At 37.4% G+C, this 12,694-nt stretch overlaps 1 protein-coding gene across 1 annotated transcript; it reads left to right on the top strand.

Moving 5' to 3' along the window:
- Positions 1 to 5,475: 5,475 nt before the first annotated feature.
- LOC107594513 (transcriptional repressor scratch 1) lies at positions 5,476 to 12,544 on the top strand. Its single transcript, XM_016284596.1, has 2 exons — positions 5,476 to 6,197; positions 11,521 to 12,544. The coding sequence occupies exons 1-2, from the start codon at positions 6,050 to 6,052 to the stop codon at positions 12,306 to 12,308; spliced, it is 936 nt and encodes a 311-aa protein (XP_016140082.1). The 5' UTR covers positions 5,476 to 6,049; the 3' UTR covers positions 12,309 to 12,544.
- Positions 12,545 to 12,694: the final 150 nt, after the last annotated feature.

Genomic DNA, 12,694 nt, shown 5'->3' with positions numbered 1-12,694 from the left:
TCCACTTATGTTATTCTGCGTGCGTAAGATGCATTTTTTTTCCTACATGTTATCTTAAGGGTTTTCCCCTTTATTTTAATTTTAGTATAACATTATAATACCATTCATATTTTTCCCATTCATATACTTTTTTCTAATTTAAAGAAGAAACCAATCCGATGTATAGTTGACATTTGAGGCTTAATTCTATAGAAAAGCACTAAAAGTTTTTCAGTTAGAGTGTTTTCAGCTTGTTTATTTTCATAAAACAATACGGCATGCAGTTGCATCAAACAATGGTATAAACATCATTCAATGTAAATTGTGATAATCGTAATTAATAATCGCAATTACAATTTCAAGGAAATAATTGACAATTATGATTTTTGTCATAATCGTGCAGCCCTAACTTATACCTATATCTTTCACTCCCTGTCTTCCCTCTATTTAGCTCTTTAAGTGTATGTGTGTGTGTGTGTGTGCTTTGGGTAGCAGGTGTATAGATCTCTAGGTTCAGTGGGTCAGTTTCCAATAAAATCAAGAAGATTGAAGTCAATTTGCTTATTGACAAGCTGCAAATCAACACCAGAACAAAGTGAGAGGATTGGAACCAGCCCACCGCGTCTCTAGTCTGATCTCAGTGTTTGTCATCTTAACTGGAACTCAATGCAAAAATCAGAACATACTGTTGTTTCTTATTTTCTGTGATTGATTACATAGTTTTTGATTATTATTTTGGGCACAGAATAATACTCCACATTGCACTATCTGTGTATTTATTTATTTATATTAGTAATTATTTGTTGACACTGTACGGTCTCAAACCATGATATAAAACCGAATTAAAGACAATTAATTTAAATTGTCACTACTGTTACTTTTGATAAATGTAATGCTGAATAAAAGTATTAATTTCTTTTAAAACGATAGTGTATATGGATTTTACATGAGTACAATTTGACGGAAAAACATGAGGTTCATGTCAGAATTAGTGACCTCAAACATACAAATCTGAAAGTCAATCTGAACCGATCATGCGGGTGCATTGATATGAGCTGAGGTGCATTGATATTTTTATTTTATAAGGTGTTAAAAAAAAAGATGTTTTAACACAAAAAATTCAACTCCAGACCCCGAGGGAGTTCTAGAATGGGGGGAGTGGGTCTGTAATCATGGACAGACGCTCTCTTTGCTGGCTGGATGAGCGGAGAGAAATCTCCAGACTGACAGGCTCCAGTTTATTTTGGAGAACTCAGACACTTCTGACTGTCCAAAGTTACATGAAAGAAGTTTGTTAACAACATTCTGCACTACGTTTTTAAAAATAAGATCCTTTAGGTGCCAAAGTTGACATGATGGGTAACACCGAAAAACTAAATATTGTGTAAGTGTACAGCTATGAAAGCGGAAGGAAATGTGATGAAATGGAGTGTCTGGTGTGTGGGAAGTGCTAGAGTGTTGTCTAAACGGGTTATTCAGGGTTTGGGATTTGAATAGATCGTATTTAACTAAGAGGCCCATTAGATGTGCCATCAAGAGCTTCTGCCTGGTGCTTCTGTAATACATAAAGGCACCTGCGTCCAACACCCCATCATTTAACTCCCTCCCACCCGACTCCAGAGTCCTGTTAAAATATTGAGCAGGTACTTAAGTGTAATTTGGCTGAGTGCAGGCATTGCTGAAGGGTCCTTCATTCTCTGAAGACGTTTTGAGAAGGAACTAACGCCATCAATTATGTATGCACTTATTCGACATCTCAGAAAAAACACGAAAAAGAGCCGAATCAGCTGCATTTCTGTTGTTTACCAGGATGTCGGAAAATTTGAACAGTAGTTGTTAGCTTACTTTGTGAATGGCATTTTATTTCCATTATTAAATTCACTGATGTCAAAAGAAATAATAGCTAAGAATTTGCCAGCAATTATTCTTTCATTTAAAAAAAATATTTCTATAGTATATATTTCTATAGTTTACATAGTATTTTACTATTACAGCTACAAGCATAAACTTACATATTTGGCTCTTGTAATGCAGGGAATATAATTTTTTATTCAGTTATTTTAGTCCAGCTGTTGAAAGTCCTCAATTGTACTTCAGAGATTATTTTGACAATTTTTGATGAGTTTATCTTAAAAATGACCTTTTAAAAAATTCCCTACACTTATGTTGTTTAAAAAAAGTCTAAATAGACCAAAATGATCCCAACCAATCAATCAATCAACAAACCAATCAATCAATCAATCAATCAATCAATCAATATCACAATTACTTTAATTCCTCCAGAACCTGTAGCTTTGCAATGAAACCCAAGAGTTTTTCAGTTTCAAACAGTTAAATGATGGACATGATGCTGTCAAAGAACTTTGAGTTAAAGTGCTCTACGAATGAGAAAAATTAAAATCAATATTACATGCTTTTGTTGACCAGATGCAGCCTAAGAGCAGAAACTAAACTGTGTTAGTACTGAGTCTGACAGAGAATAAAGAAGGATAGATGGAGGACAAGGTAGAGAAAAAAAGAGCAACAGAAGTAGAAAGAGGGAACTTGAATCTTGAGAGAGAAAGAAGGAGGGTAATTATGTGGAAATGAGCAGTCTCCCAGCATGCTTCTCTCCCTCAGCGATGCAGACAGGAGCCATTTGTCATCTGGCCCAAAATGGCATCTTTGGAGCCTGTTTTAGAGACTGAGGGATTGAGGGACGCTTTCTTTCTCTAATATCCTCACTGAGTCCTGGATTTATATACTCTCTCTCTTTATCTTTAAACCCCTGTGCTCGTATCTCTCAGATCCAGAGAGGCTCTACTATCCACCACGACTGAGCGAAACAGAGAGGATGTGATGTGATTAGAGGGAAAGTGCTTCCACAGGTGTCAATTCTTCTTCAACAGTGACCTCTCCTCCACACAAAAATAAATTATTTCTGTCATCCCATTCAATTATAACAATTCACACTCCTCCAAAACTTTTGCATTCTGTATTTCAGAATATTTGAGTTTAATGTTCATATTTGTAACAGCAAGCATACTGCATACTGTTTTCAGTTGGCACAAATAAAAATATGAGGTTCAGTGGGTTGTGTTATATCTTTGCAGTAACTTTCACTTTTTTATTTTTATTTTTTAAAGACATTATCAGTGTTTGCAGGCTGAATGATTGACACTTGGATATTGTATATCCTCCCTCACAGCCTTATTTTCATTCATGTCAAATTAAATATGACGTCTAACCTGATTAAGTAAAAAGTAAACTGTCTCTATTTGGTCAATAACGAGATGCTAAAGATCGAAAAGTTTGGATTTCAATTTGGATCATGGTTAAGACGCAAAGAAAGCAGGAGAAGCAAAAACAGCGGCAGCAGTTTTGGGTCTACATTTTAGCCTGCACTTTACTTTTCATGCTCAAGATGATGAAAGACCAAAGAAAGAGCTTTCAGAAAGTCCCGACCTCTTATTGCTAAACAGGAAAAAAATGTTGCAATTATGCACAGAAAAAAATCTTTAAAAAAAACCCTAATCAAGTTTATCATTGTGAAAAATTCAGAGGAACCTTGCTGTTTTGTGAATTACAAAGTCACAAAACAATGAGAGAATGCAGGATATAAAGAATGAACATGAGAGGGAGAAAGACAGTAATGAGGAGGAGGAAAGAGAAGGAGGAAAGAGGAGGAGAGCATCTCCCACTGTGGGTTTTGGGTTTCTCCTTTGAGCAAGGCAAGAAGAACCTTCCGGATAAATGAAACCACAGCGGAGGCAAGGAGAATCAGACACCTGCGTTCAGAGAAACAGGAAGCATTCCAGAAAGAGTGATGGAGGAAGAAACAGGGATAGAGTGAGATAAAGAGTGTGATGGAGCAAGAGAGAGAGAAAAAGTAGCCACATCTGAGGATGAAATAGATGGAGATAGTGAGTAAATCCCCCCAAACAATAATCACTGGATGAAACCCAAAGCCTTTCATAGCACGCAGCAGGCAGACCTGATCTGGCCCTCTGGCCCGCGGGTGCTGAGGTGGGGGTGGGGGTGTGGAGGGAACTGGCTGTCCTGGGGCACTGACCAGATGCTCAAAGGAAAGCTTGGGATTTTTTCTCTTTGTGTGACTGAGGTTTGGGGTCACACACACAACCTGTAACATTTCACTTGTTGATAATTTCAGTGACTTTGCCAGATTATTAAGATTATTACAACAAATGGATCATTATAAAAATGTATATATATATATATATATATACACTGTATAAGTATATACAGATAAATGTAAATACATATGAAAAATAAATACGATTTATTAAGATTTATTTGTAATGAACAGCTGCAATAAATGTAAATATATAAAGTATATACAGATCATCACTAAAAAACAGTTTTTATTTTAAAATAGTTTAAATAATTTTTAAAACTTTTATTATATAATATTAATATATGAATGCATATGCATAACAAAATATTATAAATAATATTCTGACAATCTGAAACAATATCCAAAAAACTATAAATATTACTCTAAATATATTAAACGCGTGTGTATAATAATTATTTTAGACAACTGCTCAGAGGGAGAGAAAGGGAGAGTGAGAGTGGCGCGTGGTGTATTCAGACACTTCATTTAGTGAATGGGGGGCCGGTTTGAGAGACACCCACTTGCTTTACATGTGAGCACAAAGACATAAAGAACATAAAGAGTGCAGCGTGCAGGCAGATGCCGACATCATCCTGTCCTGTGAAGCTCCATTCATAGTAACTGTGGCCTGCACTTATCATCATTGTGCACACTGAGAATGTGTGTGTGTGTGTGTGTACGACAAACTGTACTGAAGATTTGCTTCAAAATTGCATTGATTCATAAAGTCTAACGTTTCTCCATGTAACAGTTATCATTTATTACTGTTCAAGAATTTGCACACAGTTAAAACACTGTTATTATTAACTCAAACTAAAAATTGAAATGAAGCTTAAATAAAATAACATACATAAACTTCGAAAACTGAAATGAAAATTAGAAATGTTGCTTTGGCAACTATCTGAAATAGTTAAGTAAAATTAAAATGATTAAAACTAAAACTGAAATACAAATTAAAGCTCTATAGATTAAAAAAACACTAATAAAAGTGACAAAAAATACAAAAATAAAAGCTAGCATCGAGTTAAATGTATAACAATGGTGCTCAGAATGGCAAGGTACAATGCACACAAATGCACCGAATGATGCTTTCTGTCAAATGCATATAAACGTAAATACACAGGAAGAGTACGAATTCTAGTTGGCACTGCAGATTTACATAGGAAAACGAAGTGAGTACAGCTTGCCAGCATTTGATGTGATTGTCAGTGAAACAGACGGGACAGAAGACGCGTAACAGAACTGAACAGAATGTACGCTTGTTGTTGTATCAACTCATTTTAAGATTGTGTGACATTTCAGGCCTTTCCTTCTCTTTTTCTCTTTCTCTCTCTCACAGAATGGGGGTGTTCGGGAAAGGGAGGGAGCGTATCAGAGGGGGGTCTGTCTGTCTGCGTGTGTGAAGGCACAGACGGTTCAGTAGTAACGTGATGTGTGTCCCGAGGGATGTTTGATGGATTAATGCTGAGCAGCTCCATTGCGATGTACCACCTGATCTCACTCCCACCGTCTGCCTCTATAAAACCTTCCTGACTGCTGATCTCAGCTAGTCTCTCGGTCTCTCCTCTCTCTGTCTGTCTGTCTCTCTTTCTCTATCTCTTCCTCCTCTCAGCCGCCTCCGCTGCAGGCCAGGAGCTATCCAGTGCTGAACAAGTGAATTTTTTCTTTTTTTTAAGCAGCATAAGCGGGTGTGTGTGTGTACAGTAGCAGGCACACACACACACACACACACAGTATTGTACCACCATACATCTCTCTCCTCCTGCGTGCTCTTCATTTTTCCTTTATTTAGACGTTGTTTTTATTTTTTTATTTCTGGAACGTGGATCTTTTTTATAATACAACGGATTTCATTCGGGACGATTTTCACCAGGGTTTTTGTGTGTGCATGCGTGTCCGTCTGCGGCCGATGTGAAGGATTTCTGGTGCGTCTGTGCACGTGAGACCGTGTGAACCATGCCTCGCTCATTTCTGGTGAAGAAAATCAAATTGGATGATTTCTCCTCGTCTCCCGTGTCAGCGTCTAATCATCATCACCATCATCATCTTGATGACTCCTTTACACGCTCTCGCTCCAGCCTGGGCGTCCGGCTTTGCGAAAATGGTGAGTGTGATGCCTAAATATATTTTTATATACAGATACAGTTGCAACACTTCATGTGCTTGATGTTCCCAAATGGTTATCCTACAAAAACTATCTGCAAACCATAGTTCAATGCGTTTTGGACATTGTGCGTAGAGTCCAACAGATGTTACATAAAGCTTCCCGTTCTGTCGCGAACTAATCTGTAAAACCCTCCATCCTTTCACCCCCAGCCCCGTCCTCCATTGTACCACCCCCCCAGACTTTGTTTGTTTTGTTTTTTTGACTCATGCCGACACAAATCAGGTCACGCAGTGAGATCAGCTTATGCAAATAAAGCCGTATGAAGTAAGCTTGATACCAGTTTGTTGTGTGTAACAGCTAATGCTAACGCTAACATGCTGCTTTGTGGGGCTGATGTGTTTGTCCTTAACTGATACTGCCCTTGAGTTTCGCTCCAAACCCTCCCCCCTCCCAACAGCACTCTCTCTTTCTCGTTCTCCTCCCCCATCCTCCGTTTCTGCCTCATCTCACTATTTCTCTTTTTCACTCTCCTGCTTCCGGGTACATGAATCTAAGTGGTGGAGGGGGAGGTAGGGTTTCAACCATCATTGACGCCACTGGAGACATCCGAGGACTGTACTGTTCAGCTCGAAGGAGAACGAGGGAGATGAAAAGAAAAAGAAGCTTGAGGCAGTGCTGACTTTTGTCACGTGATGCAGCAGCACATACACGCACAATAGGGCAAATAGCATCACGCACAGAGTAAAGCCCAGCATCCCTGAGCGGACATGATGGGACAGGCTGAGCTAAACTGAGCTATTCTAGAAAGACTAAAGGGAGTCCAGAGAGCTCTGTGTCCTCACAGACAGATTTCGGCAGCAGATGTGTGGCTCTCTCTGCCCTGCTAGAGTGTTTTTCACAGATAAGCGAGATAAGACATGAAGGATATCTTCCCACCTGTTACAAAAAAAACCACAACAGACTGTTTATCTGTTTTTGGGTCATTGAATGATTACATTAACTTTTAAGCTGTGCTGCTCCTTTGAAAATAACATTTATGCTGTTATTAAATTGTATTGGATTGTATTTTCATATGCAATAACAAAATCGAAAACACACATTCATTCTTTATTTTACGCATATTAATCATTCTCCTTCGATTGTTCTGTATGATTATTTGCATACAGTTCCTATAATTATATATTAAATAGAAGACACTTTTGCTGCATCTTGAAGGTCAAGAATCCGAACTCTTTAAACAAAGGACAAATAACTCCATCCTTCCTGTCAGCCAATAATGTAACCCTAAAAATATTTCACATCAAAATGTCATTGTTACAACTGTTGTTGATTCTTTACAATCATAATATGAATTAATATTACTATATAATAATTATTTATATATTTGTTATTTATATTATTATTTGCATTATAATTATATTCACAATATTATTTTGTTCTGAGTAATTCTATTCATATCTATTATTTCACACTTGCTTCTGTATAATCATTAAAAAACATTGATACTGGTATTATATTAATAGGAATATTACATTACTGAATTACTAAATATTCTATATTATTGATTGTATTGTTATATTATGGTTATATTCTAGTAAGGGATCCACACTCGCTTAATCACTTTTCGATTTATTTTAAATTTGCAGCAGAGAACAATCAAACGTTTCGGCAGTAAGCCTTCTTCAGTGAATCATACAGTGACATTCCCTACATGAGTTCTTAAAAAAGAAATGAAGTCCAAAGATCACCCGGTGAAAAGTCACATAACAGGTGTTACTGATCACGAAGGTAAATGACCAATCAATCAAGCAATTTCAGGACAAACAACCAAAGATAATTCCAAAACATTCAACACATAAAAATAACATACCAATATAGGCACAAAAGAAAAGCATGGAACACAAATAATCCATCAAAAATGAAAATAAAAAATAAATCTACATCAAAACCATCAACATAAATTAAAGTGGGGAACGAGCCGAAGCATCAGGCCACCAGCCGTTCATTAGTCCGGATCGTATCACCCACTGTAGCAAACAATAAAGGGTTAAACAACTTATTAATTCTTAAAGAAAACAAGAAAGATCAAAGTCCTCATGTAAACCCAAGGGAGACAGACCTTTTAGTCGATACATCCAATAAGCTTCTCTTTGTAAAACTTTTTTCTCTATGTTACCACCCCTTCTGGAAATTGTTACTTTTTCGATACCTATGCAACTTAAATCCTTAATGTTATGACTACAATCATGAAAATGTCTTGCTATTGGTGAATTCACATCACGTCTCCTGAAAGCAGATTTATGTTCACTAATACGAATTTTTAGCTGGCGACTCGTTTTTCTGATGTAAATAAATGGGCATGGACATTTTAACATATAAATCACATTAGATGTAGAGCAGGTAATTAAAGATTTAATGAAAAACATTCTACCAGAATCGCTAAATTGATTGGTTTTTGTTATCGATGAGCTCTTCCTCCGTTTCTGTCCAAATAAGAAAACAGTCGTCAATATAACGTAAACATAATTTTACATATTTCAAAAAAGGATTATTGTGATAAACATATTCTGCCTCAAATTTCCACATAAACAAGTTTGCATAGTTTGGAGCTAATGGAGTACCTATGGCGGTTCCATGTGTTTGTAGATAAAAATCATTATTAAACATAAAATAATTTTTTGTCAAAACAAACAATCATCTCAATGATCCTTCTTTAGGTGATATTTATTTTAAATTCTCCTTTGTTTATTTACAAAAGATCAAATAATATAGCCAATAGATTGGCAAAATCTGCTATTTAGACTAAAACATTTATAAAAGGTTGTTTTCCCTGTAGGAATTGTGCCGCCTGCTCATCGATAACAAAAACCAATCAATTTAGCGATGTACATTCTGGTAGAATGTTTTTCATTAAATCTTTAATTACCTGCTCTACATCTAATGTGATTTATATGTTAAAATGTCCATGCCCATTTATTTACATCAGAAAAACGAGTCGCCAGCTAAAAATTCGTATTAGTGAACATAAATCTGCTTTCAGGAGACGTGATGTGAATTCACCAATAGCAAGACATTTTCATGATTGTAGTCATAACATTAAGGATTTAAGTTGCATAGGTATCGAAAAAGTAACAATTTCCAGAAGGGGTGGTAACATAGAGAAAAAAGTTTTACAAAGAGAAGCTTATTGGATGTATCGACTAAAAGGTCTGTCTCCCTTGGGTTTACATGAGGACTTTGATCTTTCTTGTTTTCTTTAAGAATTAATAAGTTGTTTAACCCTTTATTGTTTGCTACAGTGGGTGATACGATACGGACTAATGAACGGCTGGTGGCCTGATGCTTCGGCTCGTTCCCCACTTTAATTTATGTTGATGGTTTTGATGTAGATTTCTCCCTTACTAGAATATGATGTGTTGATTGATCTACGCACCCTAGACTTTGAGTGCAGTGAACTTTATTTTTTCATATATTATGGTTATAATCATATTCACACTATTTATTCAAACAGTGCAAGCCTTTCATTCGTTCTTGGCTAATACCACAGTTTTATTTTTGTAGCATAACAATACCTAGTCAGCTGTTCTGACAGAAAACATGATTATGAAAAACCCCTAAGCCGCGGACAATGTGTAGACAATGCAGTTATACATCCCAAATAACATCCTCTCAGTCTCTCTACTGATCCTGTTGATCTTTTTCCTGGCCAGCTGTATCCTTATTGCTCACTGCTGTCTACAGTCTCACTGTATAACTAGCACTGCATTAAATGCTGTTTGGGTTTCCCTTTTAGCACACAGATTTAATTATAAACATTTTGTTGAAGACATGGCACCTTGGAAGGTGTATTATGTCGGTGAAATTCCAATGGCAATAAACACGTCTGAACCCTACGGCTGCCAGAAATCCTTTTAGCAGCTCCTCACGATGCATTAAGACTCGCTCTTCATGGTCAGAGGGCTCCATAATCAGTTTAGAGAATTTAGGAGGGAGTTTATATGCTTCAGCAGATAGCATGGTAATAAGATGCCCTGTATTAGGAAATACATTTGTAATACAATTCAATGTTTGGAACAATTTCAATGTTTTGAAATCTGGGAAAGAACTTTGGTTCTCTTCTGACAGAAGTGAAAGTGTTTTGTAAAGTCCAGATTTCCTTAAAACAGTTTAAATACATCCATAATGTCAACCTCTCTTTACTTCCACTTTTAACAGATTATGTTGTGCATAATGGACAAATAAACACAAAACTCTATAGAAGCCCTTGGATAATCTTATCAAAGCAAAAGAGAGTCTGAGTGGCTCCTTCATCTTACGGAGAGAAAGGGACACACTTATGCCTCCACCACAGTCAACCTGCTTAATTAGTCATTGACCATGTTAAAACCCTTTGGGTCACAATCTCACACACATACACACACACACTTACATGAATGAGGTATGCAGTAGTCCTCTAACAGCCACCAGGAACTATGGAAGCCCATTTTATTAAAAATAAAGAACTTTAAACTCAGAAATGTCACAATTGTGAGATATATAGCCATGCTATGAAATATAAAGTCTCACTTGAGATATAAAGTCACCAATGTGAGCTATGAGTTCATATTGTGAAAACTAATTCGCAATTGAGAAAAGCCAAATGATCACAAATTAAGTAAAAATGAATGAATAAATAAACAAGTAAAAAGGTAATAGACAATTTTAAATAAATCACAGGCAGAAATGGACTTCCATAGGGAATAGCATAAAATATAGTTGGTTTCCAATATTATTTTACCATTTAAAACAAAGATTTCCATCCTACAACAAAAACTTTGAATGTATTTGTTATGGTGTGCAAAAGGAAAGAGATAATGCAAGGTGTTTTAGGAAATTATCACTAAAACAGGTGTTTACACTCTTAGAAATAAAGGTTTCAAAAGAGGAACCTTTGCTGCATAGAATGCCATAGAACCACCATTTTGGGTTCCTGAAAGAATCTTTCAGTGATCGGTTCTTAAAAGAACTATTTTTTCCTATGTGTGAAGAACATTTGAATAATCTAAAGAAACTTTTGTAATAAAAAAGAACCTTTTGTGGAATGGAAAAGTTCCATGGATGTTAAAGGTTCTTTATGGAAACAAAGATGCCAAAAAAGAACCTTTATTTTCAAGAGTGTATTTGTCATTGCACTTCTACTTCTATTTTGTTGTGTCTGATATTGTCATTGTGTCTGTAGTGTAATTTGTCTGCATCTTTAATTACTTTACACCTGGAATTCAGTGTACAAGTGAAAGGTCAATGAGTTAATAACTTATTCATGTCCTCTGTCCTGCTGCAGGCTACATCCAGGATTACATCAGCTCTTCTGAATACACAGAGGAGAAGCAGGCTGACATGAAGCGGAGCTCGGATCCGTTGTACTCCCCAGTCAGCAGCGGAGGAGGGGAGTACTGCCAACCAGACCTGGAGCACCCGGACAGCCCTCAGTCTGGCCTCACGGCTCACGGATACTTCAGCAGCGAGAGCGAATCTCTCAGCGAGGGCTACACCATGGATGCGTTCTTCATATCTGACGGCCGTTCAAGGAGAAAGGGAGAGGTCACGGAAGCAAGGAAAGCCGCCACTGTCGAGGAGAAAGAAGTAGCCGCGGTGAACAACGGAGGTCCCCGACACACCTGCAACGAATGCGGAAAGACCTACGCCACTTCATCTAACCTGAGCCGACACAAGCAGACACACCGCAGCCTTGACAGCAAGATGGCACGCAAGTGTCCCACCTGCAACAAGGTTTACGTGTCCATGCCGGCGCTGGCCATGCACATCCTCACTCACGACCTCAAACACAAATGTCACGTGTGCAGCAAATCCTTCAGTCGGCCCTGGCTGCTTCAGGGGCACATGCGATCGCATACGGGAGAAAAACCCTTTGCCTGCGCCCACTGCGGGAAAGCCTTCGCCGACCGATCCAACCTACGAGCGCACATGCAGACACATTCGGCCTTCAAACACTATAGCTGCAAGCGCTGCAATAAGACCTTCGCGCTGAAGTCCTACCTGAACAAGCACTACGAGTCCGCCTGCTTCAGAGGCTCCGGAGACGAGGATGAGTCTGGCTCCGAGAATTAGCAAAAAGAAGAAATGAAGATGAGTTAACGCTCTCAAAAATCCCCCCACAGACTCCCTTCACAGACCCCACTTTCCCTTTTTTAGAAAGCAATATTTTGACCAAGAAAAAAGACCAAACCAACCCAGTAATAAGAAGACAATAATGAATAGATGTTGGATTTTTTTCTTTGGTAAAAAAAAAGACCCTCTCATATAGACAATTATAGTACAATTATGAGGCAAGGCATGCAAATTTTTATTAACATAATACTATTAATAACGATAGTAATAATATTTAGATTCCTGATGTTTTATAGCAAATCGTGAAAAAAGACATACAAAAATTACAGCAACAGGTTTGTGCTTTTTGAGAAATGAAATCAATTTGTATTTTTATGCTGCTCTTT

The sequence above is a fragment of the Sinocyclocheilus grahami genome, unplaced genomic scaffold (assembly GCF_001515645.1).
Source record: "Sinocyclocheilus grahami isolate Dianchi unplaced genomic scaffold, SAMN03320097.WGS_v1.1 scaffold185.1, whole genome shotgun sequence".
Taxonomy (NCBI): Eukaryota; Metazoa; Chordata; class Actinopteri; order Cypriniformes; family Cyprinidae; genus Sinocyclocheilus; species Sinocyclocheilus grahami.
This window is presented reverse-complemented; position numbering and strand designations above follow the sequence as displayed.

Excerpts from the sequence above, each read along its gene's own strand:
- LOC107594513 (XM_016284596.1), top strand. The coding sequence starts at position 6,050 with ATGCCTCGCTCATTTCTGGTGAAGAAAATCAAATTGGATGATTTCTCC. Across the intron at positions 6,198-11,520 it reads CGTCCGGCTTTGCGAAAATG|GCTACATCCAGGATTACATC; the intron begins GTGAGTGTGATG and ends GTCCTGCTGCAG.